Source organism: Antechinus flavipes, chromosome 2 (genome assembly GCF_016432865.1).
Source record: "Antechinus flavipes isolate AdamAnt ecotype Samford, QLD, Australia chromosome 2, AdamAnt_v2, whole genome shotgun sequence".
NCBI lineage: Eukaryota > Metazoa > Chordata > Mammalia > Dasyuromorphia > Dasyuridae > Antechinus > Antechinus flavipes.
In genome coordinates, this window is record NC_067399.1 from 495,488,578 (window position 1) to 495,513,478 (window position 24,901).

At 40.3% G+C, this 24,901-nt stretch overlaps 1 protein-coding gene across 2 annotated transcripts in view; it reads right to left on the reverse strand.

Annotated features, from left to right (window-relative positions):
• Window positions 1-23,759, reverse strand: part of CDH22 (cadherin 22) — a 94,865-nt gene extending 71,106 nt beyond the window's left edge. For both annotated transcript variants that reach the window (XM_051979953.1, XM_051979952.1), the window contains exon 1: window positions 23,514-23,759. In XM_051979953.1, the coding sequence (XP_051835913.1) occupies window positions 23,514-23,759 (246 nt within the window). The remainder of the gene's footprint in view (window positions 1-23,513) is intronic.
• Between the last annotated feature and the right edge of the window lie 1,142 nt (window positions 23,760-24,901).

The window sequence follows — 24,901 nt, forward strand, 5'->3', positions numbered from 1 at the left end:
GTTCTCAGACACTTAACACTTCCTGGCTGTGTGACCCTGGGCAAGTCACTTAACCCCAATTGTCTCAGGGGGAAAAACGACCCTATAAGAGGTAAAATGACTCACCCAGTATCACACAGCAAACATGCAGTGGAACTAGAGCTCAAAGTCAGTCTATCCAATCAGTCCACTGATAAGCCATTAACATTTGTAGTCTAGAGAAATGAACCCCCACTTTGACCACATCCCCAATGTCTTTTATCTCTCTGTTTGCCTCTGTCTCTCTGTTTCTCTCTCTGTGCATTTGGAGTCAATCTATTTTCTGGGAAGAGATGAGAAATGGATTTCTGATTACTCACTACCCTGCTTTTCTAGCATTGTCTTAGATTACTCCCCTTTTCCCTCCATAATCTCCACACTCCTAGTAAACTGAACCATTTCCTACTCCCTCCTTGATCCTTCTGTGACTTGCATGACTCAGTGCCTTTATTTGCCCTATTCCTTTCTCCAAAAAAATTTGGTTGGGATACCTCCAGGGTCCTCTAGACCCTTTCAGGAGGTGGTTAGGTCAAAATTATTTTCATAATAATCCTAATATGCTTCAATTTTTAATGTAGTAAACAGCAATAGCATAACCTACATAAAAACTCTTTGGGGTCCTCAATATTCTTTGAGTGTATTATTATAATTGTGATTAAGACTATCAAACCTGCAGTTACTATGTTTAGTATAATGCTGAAGTTAAAAGTGTTTTGTATTTAAGTTTCAACATCTTTATTAATAAATATCATTCCCATGTCAAAAAAAAGTATAAAGGGGTTCTGAGACCAAACACTTTGAGTTACACTGACTTAGACTATCCTTCCACCTATTGCTACCAGTTAACACCTCTCCATCCCTAAATGCCACCAAATATCCTACATTATTTGGAGAGAAGGACATTGGGTTTAGACTTAGAAATGCCTCCTTTGTTTCTCCATCAAGTGTCTACACCAGGTAATGACCTTCTCTCACCCCATTCTTTACACTTCAGACCTCTAATAATACTTCATACCTCTCTAAAGCTCATGTATTTTGTGACATGGTTTTCTGTCAAATTCATCAGATGAGTGGGACACATTTGTTCTCTGTGGCTCCACAGGGAATATTGAAGAAGTGGAATGAGAAAATGAAGAATCAGAGGATTTAAAAGTAAAAGGACCTATGTTCAGATCCCAGATCTGCTACTTGGGACCTATGTGACCTTGGGTCTCATCTATAGAATAAAAAGGTTGGACTAGAAAGTTGTAGGATTGCAAAGTTAAAGTTGGAAGGCACCTTAGGGTCACTGAGTCTGATAGACTTGTCCCCATCTTATAGTTAAATAAAAATAGTGTCATATAACTAGTATATATCTAAGATAAGATTTGATTCCTACAAAGTTTCTTCTAAGTCTAAATATATCTTCCAATGAAATAAGACCAAGGAGAAAAGTTAGAGGGAGGCAGATTTCAGCTTGATGTAAGGAATGCAATAATATTTGTAAAACTCAGTGAAAGCCTTAATGCTACAAATATTAGTGTTGTTCAACTCTATTATCACAGACCACACCTTGAGTTTTGCATCTCCTCCAGCACTTATTATAGGGCTCTGGACTCAGTAGTGGATGAATTTAAACCACCTCACAAAAGCCCTGTCCTTTCTCCAAATCTGAAAAAAGTTCATAAAAGATCTCTGTCTCTTCTCACTCACTCCTCCAATCCATGCTTCACATACTAGCAGATTTGTTTCCTTTGCATAGCTATCACTCTTTAGTCCAATGCACCCCCATTCCCCTTCAGTTCTTTACTGCTTACTAAGCAGAAATCCAGTTCCGCAGCCTAATCGACAAACATTTCTTTAGAGTTCTTTGTGCCTGGCAGTGTGCTAAGTGTAGAGAATAAAAAAAACCTAAAATGAAACAGCTCCTGTCCTCAAGAAGCTTACATTTTCTACAATTAGTGTTCTACTTTTCTTTTTTAAAAAAATTATGTGTTTGCATATATTTATATTCTGTACCTCGCATATCCCTTCCTGAACTGAACAATTAAATGAGTTCAAATCTGCTCTCAGACACTTAACACTTCCTGGCTGTGTGACCCTGGGCAAGTCACTTAACCCCAATTGCCTCAGGGGGGAAAAAAGACCCTATAAGAGGTAAAATGATTCACCCAGTATCACACAGCAAACATGCAGTGGAACTAGAGCTCAAAGTCAGTCTATCCAATCAATCCACTGATAAGCCATTAACATTTGTAGTCTAGAGAAATGAACCTCCACTTTGACCACATCCCCAATGTCTTTTATCTCTCTGTTTGCCTCTGTCTCTCTGTTTCTCTCTCTGTGCATTTGGAGTCAATCCATTTTCTGGGAAGAGATGAGAAATGGATTTCTGATTACTCACTACCCTGCTTTTCTAGCATTGTCTTAGATTACTCCCCTTTTCCCTCCATAATCTCCACACTCCTAGTAAACTAGGAACCATTTCCTACTCCCTCCTTGACCCTTCTGTGACTTGCATGACTCAGTGCCTTTATTTGCCCTATTCCTTTCTCCAAAAAATTTGGTTGGGATACCTCCAGGGTCCTCTAGACCCTTTCAGGAGATGGTTAGGTCAAAATTATTTTCATAATAATCCTAATATGCTTCAATTTTTAATGTAGTAAACAGCAATAGCATAACCCACATAAAAACTCTTTGGGGTCCTCAATATTCTTTGAGTGTATTATTATAATTGTGATTAAGACTATCAAACCTACAGTTACTATGTTTAGTATAATGCTGAAGTTAAAAGTGTTTTGTATTTAAGTTTCAACATCTTTATTAATAAATATCATTCCCATGTCAAAAAAAAAAGTATAAAGGGGTTCTGAGACCAAACACTTTGAGTTACACTGACTTAGACTATCCTTCCACCTATTGCTACCAGTTAACACCTCTCCATCCCTAAATGCCACCAAATATCCTACATTATTTGGAGAGAAGGACATTGGGTTTAGACTTAGAAATGCCTCTTTTGTTTCTCCATCAAGTGTCTACACCAGGTAATGACCTTCTCTCACCCCATTCTTTACACTTCAGACCTCTAATAATACTTCATACCTCTCTAAAGCTCATGTATTTTGTGACATGGTTTTCTGTCAAATTCATCAGATGAGTGGGACACATTTGTTCTCTGTGGCTCCACAGGGAATATTGAAGAAGTGGAATGAGAAAATGAAGAATCAGAGGATTTAAAAGTAAAAGGACCTATGTTCAGATCCCAGATCTGCTACTTGGGACCTATGTGACCTTGGGTCTCATCTATAGAATAAAAAGGTTGGACTAGAAAGTTGTAGGATTGCAAAGTTAAAGTTGGAAGGCACCTTAGGGTCACTGAGTCTGATAGACTTGTCCCCATCTTATAGTTAAATAAAAACAGTGTCATATAACTAGTATATATCTAAGATAAGATTTGATTCCTACAAAGTTTCTTCTAAGTCTAAATATATCTTCCAATGAAATAAGACCAAGGAGAAAAGTTAGAGGGAGGCAGATTTCAGCTTAATAAAAGGGAGAATTTTCTAATAACTGGTGCTATCTAAAAATGGAATGAGCTGTCTTATGTGCTAGTGAGCCCCCAGTCACTGGTGATATTCAAGCAGAGACTGGATGACTGCCCTGCTAAACACACTATGGATTTTTGCTTTAAATAGGGTCTCTTCCAACTCTGGAGTTTATGCTTCCAAGAAAGGGTTTCTGAGCTGATCCAGGGATGGTTTACCACATGCTTTACACATGCTTGATCCCCTAAGCCTTGTTTCTGATGTCTTCCCCCTCCTCCACAAACCGTACATTATATATGGGAAGAGCATGAGATTTAGACTTGATAGCCCTGGATTCAAATCTTGACTTTGCCTTTTTATATGTGCAACCCCGAGCAAGTCCCATCTCTGAGGATTCAGCTTCACCACATTTAAAATAAATGAAAGATTGTTCTGTGATCCCTCAGCTGCCGGCTGATGCAAATCCTAGAATCCTACAAGGCCAGCTAAGTCCCCCCTCCTCCAGAAAGCTTCTCATTCTCCACGGCTGGGCCAAGTACCACAGCTTCTGTGAAGCCTCCTCCACCACTGTGGCCCACACTAATCTCTTCCGCCTTTGAACTCCTGTAGCACTTACTGTCTGTATCACTCATGCTGATAGTAAATCATTCACACCCTTGTACTGGAACTTAACTGTTTCACGTAAGCCTTATCTCATCCGCGAGACTATAAGCTCCTAGAGGGATGTATCTTCTCCTTAAGGAGGCTAAGCCCAAAGGACAGACTCAGTTCTGCACAGAGGGAAACACAGAATTGGAACGAATGGAATATAAGGGGAGGGGAGGGAAAGGAAGGGAATAAGACTGATGCAGCCAACATCATTCCTCTGCCCATGTTGGGACAAAGGATAGGCCCAGGAGGGGGAGAGACTGGGAATTTGGAGGAAGGTCTCTATCTCCAAGCCGGGACACCCTTCTAGTCCAATCCCCTCATTTTGCAGAAGAGGAAACTGAGGCCCAGAGAAGGAAAAGGAATTGCCCAAGATTATACAATCAATCAGTGACAGAAGGAGAAGCAATGTGACATGGGGGAAGTCTTTTAGATTAGAAATCAGAGGCCTGGGATTTGAATTCCAGCTCTGGAAATTTACTACCTCAGTAACCTTTTAGAAGGAATGCCCTCCTCTCCCCTCTCTTTCTTTCTTACTTGGTCTGATGAATTCCAATAGTTCCTTTGAAGCCCAACTCAAACACCATCTCCCTCATCAATCTTCCCCCATTCCCCAGGCAGAAATGGGCTACATTATGGTGCTTCTTCAACACACTTACCTGTCTTGCTCCTCTCTAATACTCTCACTGTATAGCACTCTGATTCTTATCTTGCTGCTACAGCCTGAGAACTCGAACAGCAGGGAACATGTCTTATCTAAACTCTGCATACCTTTCCGGAGTCCAGCATAGGACTCTGCACATAGTAGGTATTCAATAAATGGCTGTTGAATGTCAATGTCAATTGATGACTGTGCACTGGGTACCTACTGTGTGCTTAGCCCTGTGGTGGGGGAGGGGAGGAGTCAGCAGAAGATTGAAAAGAACAACCACTATCCAAATTCTCAAATCATTTGGGAGGGGGATTGCAAAATGTACACAGAAGAAATAATTATAAAAATGACTGAGGAATGAGCAACGTGGTTTTGAGTCTAAGCGTGGCCAGGAATTTAAAGGAGGGAGAGTTTACTGGAGTTTGGGGCTTCATTGGGGATGCTTCATCAGAGAAGGAGGACCTGAGCTGGGCTGGGAAGGATGAAGGGGGCTTAGATCCTAACAAGCACATCCATCTGTTCAGGGGCATGGAACAATAGGGCAAGAGAGTAAATGGGGAATGCTAGCAGCCCCAGTGAGTGATCAAAGCCACCTAGACCAGGGGTTCTTAATCTGGCATCCATGAATGTGGTGATTTTTAAATTTATTTCTTACATTCATTTTTTTATTATAACTTTTTATTTACAAGATATATGCATGGGTAATTTTTCAGCATTGACCCTTGCAAAACCTGTTCCAACTTTTCCCCTCCTTTTCCCCATCCCTTCCCCCAGATGGCAGGTAGACTAATATATGTTAAATATGTTAAAGTATATGGTAAATACAATATATTACATTCATTTAAAAAGACAATAACTTCCTATTTTCAAAACACATACAAAGATAGTTTTTTAACACTCACTCCTGCAAAACCTCATGCTCCCGATTTTTTTCTCCCTTCCTTCTCTCCACCCCCTCCCCGAGACAGTAAGCAATCCAATATATGTCAAATATATGCAACTCTTGCACACATACCTCTAAAATCATCGTGCTGCATAAGAAAAATTAAATCAAAAAGAAAAAAGAGAAAGAAAACAAAAAGCAAGCAAACAACAAAAAAGGTGAAAATACTATGTTGTGATCCACACTCAGTCTCTACAGTCATCTCCCTGCTCTCCCCATCACAAATCCATTGGAATTGACCTGAATAACGCATTACCAAAAAGAGCCATCAGAATCAATTGTTGCATAATCTTGTTGTTGCTGTGTAAATGTGGTGATTTTAAAATATATATATAATATGATAAATGTATTTCAATATAATTGATTTCCTCTGTACTCCTGTGTGTTTTATTTTATGTGCTTAAAAATATGTCATTTTGAGAAGGGATCTTAGACTTCACCAGAATGCCACAAGAGTTTATGATATGAAGTTTTAAGAGCACCTGGCCTGTGCTCATAGGTTCCTGTCCTTCAACTCTGACCATACATCCTAGTCTCCATTCAGATCCAAGCCCTAACCTCATCTAGTCTTCACCTTGCTGAGATTTGCTAGAGTAGTTTGGGAAAGTTTATTGCTGACTGCCTGGTTGAGGATTAGGAGAAAACAGGTTTTTGAAGCAATAATACATTACCTAACTATAGCAACTGCCCATTCCCTCCATGACCATACTTGTACACACACACACACACACACACACACACACACACACGTGTGCGTGCCCACACACACATTTCAATCCCAAGTCCTACCTCTCTCCATCTCTAGGGCCAGCTTCTCAGAAAAAGTGAGACTTAGAGTTGAAAAGGACTTTAGGGGTCGACTAGTCCAAACCCCTCATTTTACAGAGAAGGAAACTGAGGACAAGCAACACGAAATGATTTATCAAAAGTTACATAAGAAGTGACAGAGATGGTCTTCTGATTGCATGGCCAGTGGTCTTTCTCTAGGAAGTGGTGGGTGGGTGACTGGGTGGTCACTCCTAATCAGATCCAAACAGCCTTCCCAGAGCCAGCCTGGGAGGACCTCCAGAGGTTGCAATATGGGGCAAAATCATGAAGATTCCAGTTGCCACAGACTTTCTGGAAAGGAGGTATCATCTCTATGGCCAGAAGCTGTACCACTCACCTACTGTAGTCTAATTTCCTTCTTATAGAACAGGAACAAATAAAATAGTTAGAAAGCAGATATGGCCATAGACAATATGGATTTTCTAGTAAAGAACAAATGAGTTTGGAACTGTCAGGGTTAAACCACAATGTTGGGAAAACAGTATTTTAAGGAAACAGCCTAGATTTTGCCCTTACAACATAGAAAGTTAGAGCAAGAAAGAACTCTGTGACAGTGTTCTCAACTTGTGGATGAAAATTCCCCAGGAAACCCATAGTTATTCTCAGGGGTGCTCAAATCCATATGTGCACCCAGCACTGTCAATTTGATCTTTATTTAGTTCCAAGAAAATATGCAGTGTGAATGCAACTGCTATCATGTGGGGGTCCGCAACATTTTTTGACATTTAGAAAAGGGTTCTCATACTCAAAAAGGTTAGAAATCTCCTTGCCTTAGGACACAGAACTTTTGAGCTGGAAATTCAGGAATCATTTAGTCCATTCCTTCTGATCTTAGAGAAGGGGAAACTGAGGCTCATCAAGTGATGACTTGGGTCATACATCAAATTAATGGTAGAGCTAAGAATAAAACCCAGATTGATTGATTGATTCTGGGCCACTGATTTTTTCATTATCCTGTGTAATGGTTGGAGGAGGACTGGTATAGTAATTGGGGCCTCAATAGTTGGCAGAAGAGAACCTAAAGGTGAGGGAGCCTCTCACAGGAGCTTTAAATTGTTATATGGCTTTGAGTTGGAGACTACCTTATAGACCCAATTTCATATGGTAATAAATGGGAAGGGGAAGAAGAGGGGGGAAAAGGGAAATCCTCCTATTATTTCAGGGACATTAGACAGGTTTCCCTTTAAAGTTGGTGAACATGTATGTGTCCTTCCCTTGTTCTCAAGGGTAAATATATTCCCTTTCTCCCAAAATTCTAGGCAGTTCTCAAGTTCTTGTTATCTTATGCCTCTTAAGGCATGACCATAGAGTGCCCAAAACAAAGTCCTCCCACCACAGAAACTCAGTCCAGCTGTGATGCTAGGACTGAGAGGGGAAATTCCATACTGGGACCCAGTCTCTTTCTTCCATTCCTAGTTTCTCTCAACAGAGGAAGGGAGTGAAAGGGTAAATAGCAAACAGGAAAGACAGGCCTTCTCATCCCCAAGAACCGCCAGTGATTCAGGGCCGACCATCCTGAGATAATTTTATTGGTGGCATTAAACTGAGTTATGAGGTTTTTACAATCCAGCCACTTATGAGAAATCTATTAACAGTAACTGGACAGGAAGAATGCATCTCGGTGGAGCCCAGGACGGGCATTAATTGGGGCAATCTATAAGGGGACGGGGACCCGGAAAGGTTCCACCCGACGCCACCATTTACTCCCCGTGATTTCTGCTGAGAATCAGCAAAGTTGCCAAAAAAAGAGAGACGTCCATTAATCGGCTAATGAAATATGAAAATGTTTATGGGCCATTCAATCTTCCAAACGGCAGTTCTATAATCCACCTTTCAGACACACAGTTCCACCAGATAGAATTTATACCCAGGATCTAGGTGGTGTGGGCTGCCTTTCCCCCCATCTATGACAGCTTCATCCCATTCGTCCTCTCTTTGGGTGGGGTTGGGGTAACTCCTCATGGGCCCCTAGAGCATGCATTACAATAGTTTTCATTTTACAAAGATGGAAATTAAGGCTCAGAAAGGACAACTGATTTACTTGCCCAAGATGACAGCAAATTCATGACGTAAAAGAATTTGAAATCAAAAGGCCGATTACCTGGGTGAGCTTGGCCACATAATTTCAACTCACTTTAACTCATTAGTACAATGAAGACATTGGAACAGCTGACCTCTAAGGTCCTTTTAGCTCTAAATTCTATGATCCAAGAACACTAGGCTTAGAGTAGCTAGGTGGTGCAGTAGAGAGAGCACTGCTCTGAAGTCAAGAGTTCTAATTTGACCTCAAACACTCAACACTTATTAGCTGTGTGATCCTGGGCATTTCACTTAACTCTGATTGTCTTGCCCTCCCATATCACCCCATTCTTCCAAAAAACACCAGACTTTGAGTCAAGAACTTGAGGTTTTAGTCCTGGGTAAGCAATTAATTTCTGTGGCTTTAGCCAAGTTCAGAATATTAAGGAAGAATAGCATTTCTCTACACTGGCCCTCTACTTTTCCTCTTCTGTGAAATAAAAGGGTTGTATTGAATTATTCCTAAAGTCCATTCTAGCCCTAAAACTCTGTCATTCTAGAGACAGAGCTGAGATTAGAACCCAGGATTGCTAGAAGGTTTGGGCCTTTTCCAGTTAACTGCCTTGAATAATAAGATTACAAGGTTGGGGAGAAGGACTTGGGAAGCCCCAATTTTTGCATAGGGAATATCCTTCCCATCAGTTCTCCCTTAAGTGATGGGCAGTAATGGGCACTGAGCTTAAGTCAGACAGGATCACTTGTAATGAACCTTAGAGGCTGCAAGAAAAAGGGGGGGAGGAGAGGGAGACAACTTATGGGTGATGTCACTGATGTTCTATTGCAATTTACAAAGTGGAGCTCACTCTAAGATTGATGGTCAGACCTCCAGGGACTACAGAATCAAACAGGGCTCTCTCTCTCCTGTCTCCTGAAACCTTGGATTTGGCAGCCTGCAGCAGCAGAAAAACTAGGAGTCAAGAGACTCAGGTTTAAATTTCCTTTTCAACTGCTTCTTATTGCAGGCAAATTATTAATCTTGTGCCTTAACTTTCTTATCTGTAAAATGGGGATAAAACTGATGCTATATATTGTATGAGCTTTTGTAAAGAATGTTAAGAGGACTTGATGAAGACCAAGGTTCTTTTCATAACTCTAACCCTAATTTGCTATGTGGCCAAGTTATTTTCCCTATTTTGTAAAATAAGAGAGTAGGATTAGAAGATCCCCAAACCCTCTTGTAGCTCTAAAATTCTTGGTTCTCCCTTCCTGCACTAACATTCTATATGGAGTGTTTTAACATTTCTTCCAGCTCTGACATTCTAGTTATTGGAGTCCTTATGGTGCTAACATTCTATGCACTATGGTCCCTTCCAAAAGTAAATTCTATTTTATATATTTTAAGGGCCCTTCTAGCTCAGAAATTCTGTCTTTTAAAGGTCCCTCCCAGTTCTGGTTCTCTGATAAATGTTAAATTCTTACTATTTTTCTGGAGAAACTTTCAGGGTATTGTATTCTTGCCTCTAAGCAATCTCTTAATATTGGATAGAGACCTATTTCTGAACCAAATCAGAGACAAAAACCAGAGACTTCTGGGAAGGGAAACATAGCAGAAATGGGATTTCTTGGCTCCAGCAGCAAAATCAGAATGAACAGATGTAAATCTTTCCAAGCATAGAGAACCTGAGCTTTTTGGCAGAAATTACTTTCTCTGAGTGGACCTTTGTTGGGAAGGGGGGGCTTTTTAAACTTTAAGCTCCCTGAGAACCAGAGACCACATCCACTTTTGATTAACCTGGTGGGGCTCCAATCCTAGAGTGAATCCTCAGTGAATAAACATCTATAGTTCATTCTTCTGGGAGATAAGGGAGAAAGCTCACAAGAGCTGAAAACAGGCAGAGAGACCATGTTATTCAGTCCCACTGGCTGAGAAATCACCCACTGCCCCGATTTGAGATTGAACATGGGCACCAGTGACTGGAGGAATCAGCACAGTACAAGACCACTTGGCTCAAATCCAACTTCTATCACTTACTACTTGTGGGATCTTGGGCCTCAGAATTTTTTTTCAATTTTGGAGTCAATTCCAGCTCTTAATTTGTAATTCTGCTCTGATATCCTCAATTATCACCCATCCTTTATTTGAAGGCCTATGATGACATGGACTTCATCCCCAAGGAAGCACATTTCCACTTCTAAATGATTCTAATTGGAAGAAAGTTTTTTCTTACATTAAGCTGAAATTTGCCCCTGCAGAACCTTTATATACCCTTTCTGGTCCTGCTCTCTGGTGCCAAAGTGAACAAGTCTAATCTTTTTTTGTGACTGTTTTTCAGATGGGTGCCATCAAATATCATGTCTCCTCCAAGTTGTCTCTTCTCCATGCTCAAAATTCCCAGTTACTCTCACTAATCAATCAAGTATATACAATGTTCCGGCTAAAAGAACAAAAAATGGGAATAGCTCCTGTCCTCATGAAGCTTCCATTCCAAACTCAGATGGTACGTCTTTGGATTCTTTATCAGATTAATTGCTCTCCTCTGAATATTTTCCAGTTCATCAGTGTCCTTCCTAAAAAGACACTGGTTACTTAGAACCAAATAGAATACTATGAATCTGAGTCCTCATTCTAAAAACTAAGCCTCTCCTAAAGCAGCCCAGCTTTTTTGGCTACTGTGTCTCTTACATAATCATCATAAAAACATGCTTACATCCTTCCACAACTACCATCCTTTGAAGAAAGGTCGGAGGTTTTGATGCTAGAGCCGGAGGGGTCCTTAAAAGTCATAAAATCCTTTATTTAACCAAGAAGAAATTTAGAAGAATTCAGAGAAATTAAGTGATTGTCCAAGGTCATGGAAACAAATAGACAGAGTCTGAATTCAAGTCCACTTCCCTGGACTCCAAATCCAGAGCTCTTTCCACTGCATTAAAGCCAGATCTCCTTAAGTCCTCCTGCTTACACATATTCAGGAGAATTGACCTAATATTTGCAGCTCTTCCTTCCTCCCTAATCTTACCAATCTGTCCACCCCATCGCTCAAGACTCAGCTCAAACGTCGCTGCCTCCGGGAAGCCACCTCTGATTCCCCCAGCTGGAAGTGATCTCTCTGTCATCTGGTACTCAGTACTCCTCTGATGTGCTGGACACATTCTGATTTGTCCCATGCAGACCAAGCCACTGACATTTATTAAGCACTTACTGTGTGGACAGCACTGCTTGACTCTGCAAAATGTAACAAAGTTTGACTCCTGGAGTTTATGGGCTGAGAGAAGTTCAGACACCAGCACCAAAAACCACAATGCCTAATACTACATGATAGATACACAGAGAGTTATAAAAACAAGGTGGGGGAGGAGCAGGAGAGGGCTGTGTGCCGGCTGCTTTCTCCCCGACTGTCTTGACTATGGGGCACAGTTCCATCCCTGACCTGGCTCTTCTCGGCCCACCCCCAGGATAACTCCTGAGGAAAGGCTCAGGCAGAGGCCCTCCAAGCTCCACCCCTCACCCATCAACAATGGGAAATATACCAGAGCTGTAGTTGGCCTCTCCCTGGGGGGCTGAAAAGTGCGATTTATGAGCCCATTAATTACTTCCTCCTAATTAAATCAAAATTAAATGCGAACAGAGGTACGTTTTTTCCTTATTAAAAACAATTAAATGGACAGCGTGGATACACAAATAAAATGACTCCGGGATTTAACCAGAAAGGAGATCAAATCAAAATGCTCCCCATTAATGAGAACGGCTCTCATGTTGGAGCCCCTCGTAAACCAGGAGTTCATCAATTTTCTTTAAATATTAGCAACTTAATTAAATCTGCTCCCCCCCTGCTTTAATCCCACCATATATCTAAAATAGATCTCACCGCCCGCAGAAGTCGGTAACAAGTGCTGACCCCATAATTCTATCTTTAAAAAAATTTTTTTTAAATCCTACCGAAATCCACATCCAACTGACAGAGGCCTCGGGGGAAATTACAGTTCAGAAAAGGGATTAGCCAAAGTACCCAGATTTTATGGAAATGTTGTTGGTTCGGGGGAGGTTGTGAGAGGTGGGTGTGGGGGAGAGGTTTGGGGTAAAGATGCAGGCTTGGGTGCTTGCTGGAAGCGGGGTGGGCAGAACTGGGGAGAGGGAAGCTAACCTATTCAGTGTGGGATCGAGTGGGGGAGGGGGAGGGAAGCAGAAAGGAGCCAGAGCCAGGACGGTGGGTGACAATGGATGACGGCTGTGAGCGATGGGGAAAAGGGCTGTAAAATGGGTTAGCTCTAGGTGCCCGGGGTTCACTCTGGAAATGAGGCTGTTGCTAGGCTACCTCTGGAATTCGACAAGGACGGATGCTCGGAGCGGCTCCCTGGGGTGGGGGTGGGGGGGAGACAGTGAATTAACTGAAAGTACAGAGAATACCTTTCCCCTGCAAGGGGGGACTTGACTGAAGAGGGTAAGGCAGAACGGGGACAGGTTATTTTTAAAACCCCAGACCCAGACATTTTAAGGGGAGGGGAAGCCGGGGAAGGATGATTGTGGGACTCCATTCCAGTGATGAGAACCAAAAAAGGCCCATCTTTGCAGGGAATGGGAGACCCAGTGGTGCAGAGGATTTAGAGTCAATCCTGTCTGCCTTCTACTGCAGATATGACTTTGGGCAAGTCCTTTAACTTTAAAAGCCTCAGTTTTCTCGTGTGAAATAAGAAAATGAAGGCTGCTGTACCTCAACAGTCTCTAACATCCATTTCAGATCTAAATCCTATGATTCCAAGTGGCATAATTGGGGTAGAGGGGGAGGAAAAGAAGGCAAGGATGAAAAGAAATCATTTAATGGGCAACTGTTTTCTCAGAAACAGGATAAACTGCTTCCCTTGGAGCATAGCCATCCCTGTCTAATAATCTATGAGCCTAAATGACTTCTTTTCTCGACTTCTGCAGCATAAAGGACCCCAAGGACTGTAGGGCTGAGGACAGGTTTTCAAACCCCATTCAGGGATGCCCTTGAGATGGTAGAGCTGGACCCCGAGAGTGACAAATACAACTTTCCTATGATATAAAGGAGTTCAGAACAAGCAGCCCTGCAAGAAAGACTTTGGCTTACTCCCTGATCCTCAGTTTCCACACATGTAAAACTGGAATAATAATATCTTTATTTTTTGTTGTAATGTTCAAATGAGGCAGCATACGACATGCATTTTGTAAACTTAAAAGCAATGTTTTAGAGGCTAGGGCTGATTGGTTGGAGAAGATGGTGATAAACTTGGGGACAACAGTTTATGCAGTACAGTGGATAGAGTCTGGCCCTGGATCCGTGAAGACGGTAGTTTAAATCCAGTTTCAGACACTTACTAGCTACAGGTTGGGCAAGTCATTTAATCTCTATTTGCCTCCACTTCTTCCTCCACTTGTGAAGCAAATGGACATAATTATAGGACCTCTCAGGGTTGTTGTGAGATCAAATTTGTAATGCATTTAGCACAGAGCCTGGCACATAGTAGGTGCTATATAAATGCTAGCTACTGCCATTATGATGATAGAGAGGATAAAAGAATTCCCTGACCTAGGTTTCAAGAAACTGGTATTGGAAATCTAGCTCTACCATCACACAGGATCATAGAATCAGACTGAAAGCTAAGTGGACCCTGAGAGATCTCTTAGTCCAAGCCCCTTATTTGACAGAAAGATCTAGGGACCTATTCTAAGTCATACAGGTTGCAAGCAGAGGAACTGAGATTTTAAATCCAAGTTCTTTCATTCTAAATATGCAACCTTCCATTGTGCCACATTTCCTTTTATGATCTCAATGATTGATATACTTTGCCATACTTTTGTCCAAATCCTATAAACCAAAAGTTACTTTTCCCAAGACTTTCCTGGGCCCTCTTCTCACCTCTATGTGTCCTTCCTCTTGGTGATTTCATACTGGCTGCATGACTTTGGGCAAGTAACAGGGACAGAGGAACTCCAATGGATTCATTTATCATCTCTATACTCCCAAACCTACATAATCCAGCTCCATACTTTACCCTCAATGATAGTCCCACCACTCGGTTGGTCCATAGGCAGTTCAAGCTTAACAGAATAGAATGTATCATTTTATCCTTCAAACCCACAATCCCTCTAAATCTTTTGTTTCTGTAGGGACAACATCATTCTTCTAGTCAAGAAGATGATAATTTTCAACTTTCTGCTCTCCTTCATCCCCCTATATTCCACCAGACCTTGTCCAGTACATTTCCCTAATATCTCTCACATCTATCCTCATTTTTCCACTCATACCGCCACCTCCCTAGTTCAAGGCTTTATCACTTTTCACTTGGACCACGACAATAGCTTCACAATTGAAATTCTTTTTTTAAGTTTCTCCTTGTTCTGCTTCATACTTCACAGAGATGCCAAAAAAATGTCTTTTCCCCCCAAATACAGGTCTAATCATATTGACCCCTCTCCTCTAACATCTCTAGTGGCTTCCTATTGCCTGGGGAATAAAATATAAACTTCTCTTCTTAGTGTTTAAAGCCCTCCACAGCTAAGCTCCAGAATATCTTTCCAGGCTCATTTCCAATTACTTCCTTTCATGTGCCAAAACTAGCGGGCTTGCTGCTCCCTGAACTCTGCATTTCAGCCCTTGCCCATGTACCTCTCCACAGGCTGTCTCTCATGTTTGGAATCCATACCTTCCTCTGCTCAACCTCCTAGAATACTTGGTCATCTTTTAAGGATCAGCATGGGTGCCAATTATTCTATGAAGCTGTTCCTGATCCTACTAGTTCTTTGCACTCTTTCCCTCCTCAGATGATCTTTTATATGTTCATCTATTTATATGTTATATCTCCTATTTGAATATATAAACTTCTGGAAAGCAAGTCTTTTTTCACTTTAGTCTTTGAATTCCTCAGCACCTCGTACATTGGGTTGCATTTTATAAGTATTGGTTAAATCGAATTGAATCCCTCCCAGGGTAGTCAAGTTGGAAGATCAATCAGGTTTTATCCTTCTCTCTCAATATGATCTTTGTCAAGTCATAGGGCTTCACTGGGCCCATTTTCTTAAAAGTTCTATAAACAAGGGCAGCTATGTGATACAGTGGTTAGAGCACTGGGTTTAGTATCAGATTCATTTTTGTGACTTCAAATACAACCTCAGACACTTCCCAGCTGATTTGCTAGGCAAATTATTTGACTTTGCTTGTCTCAATTTTCTCATTTGAAAAATAAGCTGGAGAAGGAAGTGGCAAACCACTTCAGTATCTATGGCAAGAAAACTCCAAATGGAATCCCAAAAAGTCAAATACAACCTAAAGTATTGAACATTAGAAACTTAAAGCCTACTAAGACTTCTTCCAAGACTTTCTTGGGCTTCCTTTTCTCTCCTTTCTACATTCTTCCTCCTGGTGATGCCATAATAGCTAGATGACCTGGGTAAATCATAGAAACCCATGGAGATTCCTCCTAATCAAAGATCCAGTTCTACAATTTTATAGGCATTTATGCTTACTCTCACAAGCTACTTGGTAGTAGCTTGTAACTCTTCACTCTAGATCTCTATTTTCATCATCTACAAAATTAGAGGCTGGATCACAAAATGCAAAATAGCCACTTTGATTATATAGAATTTAAATCTTTTGCACAATCAAAATCAATGCAACCAGAATAAATAAAGAGAAACTGTAGATTAGAAGAGGGGAAGGACAGAATCTTTGTATATAGCATCTCTGATAAAAGTCTGATATATAAGATATATGTGGAATTGAAACAAACATTTTATGTAAAATTATTATTTGTGTGTATGTATATACACATATAAATTGATAACTTAGTAACTTTTCTCACATATAACTTTAGATTGTAAATTAAATTTATATTAAACTGAGTCATTTCCCATTAGCTAAGTGGTCAAAAGATAGGAATAATTTTCAAAAGAAGAAATGCAAATGATCATAATCTATATGAAGAGATACAAATAACAAATATTAAGAAATTAAATTAAAATCTAATTTATAAATCAAATTAAAATTAAAGCAACACTGGAGTTTAACTTCACAGCTTTCAAATTTGCAAAGGTGGTCAAAGATAGAAATAGTCAATGTTGAAAGGACTACAGGAAGTCTAGCACACTAATTAATTGCTGAAATTGTTGATTGATCTAACTGTGTAGGAAAACAATATGAAGTTATATGATAAAATGCTAAATTATTCATACTAAATTCAGCCATACATATTATTCATATATTAGTTATTAAACCATCCATATTCACAATCCCACAACTGGGCAGATAAATCACAGAAGTCAGAGAGGAAAAAAAAGGTGCTGTAGATGCCAAAATGGTCCTAAAAGCATGTTTTGTTATAGTAAAATATTAGAAAGACGTGGGTTCCCATCAATTGGAGAATGGCTAAATAAATTATGGTATGTGAATGCAATGGGATCTTGTTATGCCATGAGAAAAAAATGACTGAGGTATAGAAAGGTAAGGAAATACTATTGTGTTATAAGAAACAATGAGAGTAGAAACAATTATATAGTGGGGAGAGAGGTGGTCTCAGAGTCAAGAAGAGACAGGTTCAAGTCCTACTTCTGATTGTGTGACTCTGGGAAGATCACTGGATCATTTGATCCAAACTCCATCATTTTAGAGATGAGTAAACTGAAGTTCTGAGACAGGGAGTAACTTACTCAAAATTAAACAATTTGGAAGAAATATAATTGAAATTCAAATCAAGATAGTCTGAATCCAAATCCAGCACATTTATCATTGTGCCAAAGTTCTGGACAACTCTTGAAGACTTTAAAATGTAGAGAAAGTACTAACTTACATTGAGAGAGAATTTCTTCCTCTAATCTGCTATGTCAATGAAACTATATTTCTAATGTGATCTAATCCCTATGAAATAATGATTATGGAAAATTTATTCATTCATTAAGTCTCAAACTAATATGGTACAAAGAAAATAGAATCAAGAAAATATACCCAATTACTAGTACCATATTTAAAACACACACAATCACAAAATCATCTGAAAATATGTTTTGAGCTATACTCAGAGTTTATCATTTCTCTCACTGGAAGCAGATAACATTTTTCATTGTGAGTTCTTTGGAATTGTCTTGGATTATTATATTGATAGAGTAACTAAGTCTTTCACAGTTGATTATCATTACAATATTGCTGTTACTATGTACAATGTTCTCCTAGGTCTTCCCACTTCATTTTGCATTAGGTCATATAAGTCTTCCTGAGTTTTTCTGAAACCATCCCTTTTGTCATTGTTATAGTTCAATAGTATTCTATTACCATCATGTACTGCAACCCATTTAGTCACTTCCCAATTAATGGACATCTCCTCAGTTTCCAATACTTTTCCACCACAGAAATAAAAAGCTGCTATAAATATTTTTGTACCTATAGGTTCATTTCCTTCTCCTTTGACCTCATTGGGGTACAGACTCAGTAGAAGCATTTTTGGGTCAAAGAATATTCACAGCTTTATATCCATTGGCTACAGTTCCAAATTGTTTCCCTACAGAAGAATAGATTGCTTTGTGTTCTCCAGGTCAATACAGGATCTTTGAGGAAATGTGAGGAGTAAAAATTCTGTATATCTTACCATAAATTGAGTTTCTGATATAGTAAGGGATGGTAGGAATTAAAAGATTTAGAACCAAAAAGGACCTCAGAGATCTAATCCAGTTCTTTCAAATGATATATTCAGAGTTTTATTACTACCTTTTGGATTTTATTTATGTGACATCTCCAAAATGACTGGACTAATTCACAGCTCCACCAACAGTGTATTATTGTTAGTCTACATATTTTTCCATACTCCCTCCAATATTTGTCATTTTCCTTTTTCTGTCATGTTAGCCAATCTAATGGGTATGAGATAGTACCTCAGAGTTGTTTTAATATGCATTTCTCTAATTATTAGTGATTTATAGCATTTTTATATAACTATTGATAGCTTTGATTAAAAAAAAACTTCCTGTTCATATCCTTTGACCATCTATTAATCAAGGAATGACTCTTATTTTTGTAAATTTGGCTCAGTTGCCTATATATTTGAGAAATGAAATTTTATAAGCCCTCTGAATTAAAATTAGATTTAATGATCTTAATTCCAAATGAAGAAGTCCAGGGCAGATAGATTCATAGAACCTCTGAATTGAAAGGAATCTCAAAAAATATTGAGTACAACTAGACCAAGATTACCTACAATAAGTGATCATGTAACCTTCAGGAGGAAAAAAAAATTAAGTATTTATTAAGCACCTATTCTGGACCAGGCACTGTGTTAAGTGCTTTATAAATTTTATCTCATTTGATTCTCTCTGCAACCATGGAAGGTAGGTATTATTACTGTTAACATTTTGTAGTTAAGGAAACTGAAGCAGACAGAGAGTAAGTGACATGTCCAGTTACATAGCAAAATTTGAAGTCATGTCTTCCTGATTCCAAAGCCAATACTATCTGCTGTGCCAAATAATTTTACTTTAAAGATATCTAGTGAAATAGCCCATTTTCCTGATTCTAGTTCCATGGTTCTAGGTTATTTTTCTTGACATCAGACCTTAATCTATCTCTTTGAAATGTTTGCCCATTTATCTGGGTTCTGCTCTGGAGTCAAACAGAACAAATCTATTTGACAAGTCCACATAAAGCCCTTCACATTCTTTAAGATTGCTCTCATGTTCCACCATTATGCTTTCTCCAGTCTCAATTTCCTTACCCTCCTCATCTCTCATTCTATACTTCCTTGCAATCTCAAGGTATTTCACTATCTTGACTTTATTCCTCTACTTTATTACTGTCCTGTTCAAAATGTGATACCTGGATCTGAACCCCATATTTGAGATGCTGTATGACCAGAACCAGCAGAGTGCTGATAAATGCTTAATAAATATCTGGGAATATGTGTGAAATGTACCCATGACACATTTTTAGGTTTAATCAAAATCATTAATATTTTTCCCATCACTTTCTTACATCTAGGCAATCATCATAACAATCAATCAAGTCCTGTTTTGGAGCATTTGTGGGTTTTTGAGGCCTAAATGCTTATGCTGGAAATGTAACAGTTATTGAGCTGCTCCCGTGGTAGTGCGTATCTCTCTAGATACTGCTCTTAATGAAGTCTAATCTACATTGCTTGATGTAGTATATACTGTCTTCTAGTACAGAGATTGTAACTACCCAGTGGAATGCTGTATACCTCAACTGATCATTTCTGGGTCAGTTGGTTTTACTTAACTGTTTTTCTTTGGTATAGTAAGAAGGAGCATAGATCAGGAAAAAACTGTGACATAAATAAAACCCAAAATATCATTCGAAGGGACTGGATTAGTTCGGAGGTCCTTTTTTAGATCTGAATCCTACACTTCCTACCGACCCCTTCCTCAAAAACTCAACCTATGGTAAGGTATATACTCTTATCTAATACAGGGTTTCACTTCTTATATTTCCTCAAAGAGCCTTTATGGACCTGAAGACCATAAAGCAATTCACTCTTCCGAAGGGAAACAATGACTGTGCATTTCAAAAAGCAGTATTGTCTAATTAGAAGAAGATCAAGGTCAAGTCCCCACTAACTTATTATATGATCTTGGATAAGTCACTTTCCCAAATCTAGGTCTATTTCTTTATCTATAAAATAAGATGAGATATATATAGTTAAATATCTATAAAATAATGATTACAGACCAAGGCACAGAAATCAAGCATAACACTGGAAAAAGTAAGAAGCATAAGAGATTATTCTAAAGGAATAGAGAAGGAAAGTCTAGGCTTACCTCCTTTTAAGCCCCAAAGATTTAAGATGCCAGCCCTCCTGCCTTCATTCCTAGGTCTGTTCCTTTGCCCTAGACATAAAGTTGGCAAAGAATGGCTGCTTTACATAGTGAAAAAAATCTGTATTGAAAGCATCCTGGATTTGAAGTCAGACTAACTAAACGGTTTGAATCTCAAACTATTGCTATTTGCAATCTTTGTGACCTTAGACAATACGTCCCTAAACCTCTCTGGACCTCAGACTTCTCCACTGAAAAGGGTTGGAAGGATTTGAAACAAATAAGCCAGAACCTTCCAATTCTGTAGTCTATAAATTTATAAATAGAAGACCTGGGTTTGAGCCCCCAACTCTGCCCCCTAATTCTTAGACTGTCCCTTCTTGATGGATATCAGTTTCTTCCCTTGTCAAAAAAGGAACAACAATCTGATTGGGCATTTGGGACAGAAGCAATTTGTAAATCATATTCCTGGAAATATATATCTGAGCTATTACCACCATAGAAAATCAACCCAACCTCTCGTCCAGCTCACTCACCCCTCTCATGCATATCACTGCTGTTAATCTTTTTTTCCAGGCCCCAATCACTGGCACCTGCATGCTCCTTCTATGAAAATCTTTTATATGAACTGGAATTTGGTTATGTAAATTTTATGACAACATCACTGGTGGGTGAACAGCTGGAGTGGGAAGGAACAAAGGCAACAGGTTTTATTTAATCCCTACCAGACAGAGAAAATAGTTAACCAGTCCCTTGCTGCCACTAAACTGTCCAGAGAGATTATTGGCCATAACTGAATGCAGAACTGGGAGCTCTTGAAAGATTCTAGCCCAACCCAAAGGGGTTCAAGCAAACTGCCCCTGAAACAATCTCTCAAATAACTCTAGCATCTGCCTTTTCACTTAAGTTCCAAGCAAGGTTGATCTCCAAGACAGAACCATAGAACAGAAGACCCAGAAGGGAATAGCTCTTAATACACTAAATATTAGAACACAGAATGTCAAAGGTACAAGAGATCACAGAATATAGGTTATAGAATATTAGAACTTCAAAGATCCTTGGACAAAGTCTAGTACAAAACCTAGTTTGTCAGAGGTGGAAACTGAGATAAGGGAAATAACTGAGCTAAGGTCACACAACTAGTGAGCTGTGGAACTGGGACTGAAACCCAGGTCTTCTGATTCCTAATCCACTTTTTTCCATTAAACCATGCTATCTATCTCCCACTAAGTCATGCTGTCTTTCACCAAATCAGTTCATGCCTTTGGAGAGGGATGATCTTCAGAGCAGACAAAGAGCTTTGTGGATGGATTCAGGAGACATGAAGATCACCTCCAAGACAAAATACTAAAATAGTACCCTCATCTTCATAGATACCTACATGAAAGTCTCCCTCTCAGGTTAAGCATTATCCTTTTTTCTGTTCCTCTTTTCAAGTATATTCCCCTAGGGGAAATCAACAGCCACAAGTCATTTGTTGTCAAGTCTTGTTCACTCTAACTCCAAAAATGTCTCCAATATGTAATCCCTTCCTTCCACTAACAGTCACCTCCCTCATCCAGTCCCTCACCATCGAGGAGGACAGCTTACCTCAAATACCCCTCCAACATATGTGTGCTTCTGTGTTTGAGTCACCCTTGTCTTAGCCGGTGTATCTGCCTCCATAACTATTTTAACAGTCTTTTAAATGAACTGCCTGCCCATAACCTCTCCTCTCCCCAATCCATCTTTCACATAAAGGTACAAACAATCTTCCCAATGTACAGACCTGACTTATGTTACTCCATTTCTGAAGGTCCTTTTGGGGCTCCCTCAAGTTACAGGATAAAATTCGAACTCCTCGGCCTCACCTGTAATCCTCTCCACCACTAGACTACAATTCACTTTTCAAGATTTATTTACTCCCTATCACACATTCTACCTTCTTGCCAAACTGGGCAACTAGATGATATGAAACTCAACCTACCACTTTCCGGTTTTATGAAGTCCTGCAAACTGCTGTCCTTACACCTCTCCAGATTTCAAAATCCTCCTCTTGAATTCTTTGCTCAGGCACTATCACCCCATAAAACTTATTGCACTTTTGCAGGTTGTTAGTACTCTCCCTCCTCAGATTTTCCCAGAGTACTTCTTATGGATCTCTCTTCATTTTACTCAAGCCTACTCTTGAAGGTACCTTATCTCTTCAAGTAGACTATAAGTTCTCAGACTTCCTTTGTCTCAAATAAATGCCTATCTTTTACAGGAAGCCTTTCTCATTCTCTCTTAATTCTACTGTTTATTTCCTATTTGTTTTGTATTTATCTTGCTTTGTATATATTTGTTTGCATGTTGTCTCCTATATTAGATTGTGAGCCTCTTGAGAGCAGGATTATCTTTTACTTCTTTTTGTATCCCCAGCACTTAGCATAGTGTCTGGCACAGAGTAGGTACTTAATAAGCACTGATTGATTGAGAGGAGGAAACATATCATCTTCATAATTGTATCTCTATCACCTAGAACACTGCCTTCAACAAAAAAAAGAACTTCAATGCAATAAACATTTATTAAGTTCATGAGCACCTCCTGTGATCAAAGTACTATGATAAATACTGATTTGTAATAGTGACAAAAGCAGAATTTCAACCCAGGAAAACCAACTAGAAATCTAGCACTCTATCTGCTACAAAGCCTTTAGCTTCCCTGAGATTCTGTGTTCTAAATACTTCTCAAGTCTGACACTTTGCAATTTGTGTCCTAAAGTCCCTCAAAAGTCTAATACTCTGTTCTAAGAACTCTTCCTTTTCCTGATAGTCTAGGTTCCAAGGAATCTCCTTGCTGAAATTCTAAGCTCCAAGAAGTTTCTTGGGTCTGAAATTTTAGGCTCCAAAGAGTTTCCTGCTCTAACATTCTAAGCTCCAAGGAATTTCTTTGTTCTACAATTTATGATGCCTTCCAAGTCTGATATTTTGAGTTGCTTTACAGTTCTAGGAATCTGGCCATCATCACCCTGGTGGCAGAGGGAGACTCCAGGTGAGGAAATAAGAATATAGGAAGGAAGAGAAGAAAAAGGAGAAGGGAGGGAGGAAGAAAGTGTCACCTCTTCCTCCTCCCTCACCTCTGAACTTTACCTTGCCCACATACAAAGGTTCGGTACCGGTGTACTCCTCCACCACGAAGAATTGGTTCCAGACCCAGCCTCTCTTTACTCGACCACTGGATAGAGTTCCATCATCTTCCTCAGGCCCTGATTTGGCGGGGGTCCCAGAAGCCCACAAGCTTCCCAGAAGCAAAAGCAGAGGAGGCAGCAACAGTGGTGGCAGAGATAAGCTGGCCCCCACAGGCCTCCCCCTAGCTCCGGGGCACGGCCTCCTCATATTTCTCCGTGGTGGGAGCCAGACCCAGGCACATGGACGGAGAGGCTACGCCCCAGGATGCACCTGAGCCGCGGTCACATATTGGTCTCAGGCCCCCCGGGGGGCCAAGGTCAGGCCAGTGCTGGGCCGGCTGAGCTCCTCATGGTACGTCTCGTCCAATTGGTTCAGTGCGGCCCAGATGGGACAGCCCGGGAAGGACCCACTGAAACACTAGTCCCAGGGGCGGGGCCGCTGGCACGGCGCCCAACCGGACTGGGGACTGCTGCTCTCATTGGAGGCCCCCACTCTGGGCCTGGCTACTTCACGCCGCAGTCGGGAGACCACCTGCAGATTACTCAGAAACCCGGCTCTTGCCCGGGCTACACCGGGCCATCTCCAGGCTCCCAGGCAGTGGTGCGGAGGTATACGCCTCTGGCTCGTGGCGGAGTTTTCCTAGGGCCTGGTCAGGAGGTGGACTGTTGCCTGGATCGTCCACTCCAGAAACCTGGAGGAAAGAGAGAGATGTCAGTGGCAACTCTGAGACGGGACATTGACTGCTCTTTCCCTTTGAGGCTCTCCCATCCTTGTTCTTGCACTTCCCGTTTGGGACTTTTTCCCGTTCAATTTGCCACCTATGTGCATTGAGTAAATTCTGTCATCCCTCAGGATGGATTAAATGATCTCCAAAGTTCCTTCCAGATGTAAAGCCTATGATTCCTCTTCCCACCAGTCGCCCTTTTCTACCAGCCTTCCCCCATCTTCACACAAACACTCTTTCCCAACATTCATCCCAAAGGAGCCTCTCCTAGCTTGGTATAGTTGCTTCATCTAAAATTCAGGAGACCTGGATTCTCATTATAGTTCTGTCACTAATTTCTTACTAAGCCTGGATCAGTCAAGAGCCTTAGATTCCTCCTCTGTTTAAAAAGAAAAAGAGGGGGAAAGAGGTTGATCTGCCTGGTCTTTCAGGTTATTCCATCTCAAATATTCTCTATACTATGATTCATCTCTTAAAGTTAAGGCTGGACCTTATGAACCTCAAAGTAAAGATGGCCCTGCTTCTCCCAAAGAGAAGAACCTAAGGCCTCTTTTACCCTAACCCATCAGTCATCTCTGAAGTAACTTTTATTCTCCACCCAAAATGTAAACTAGGGCATGTCCTA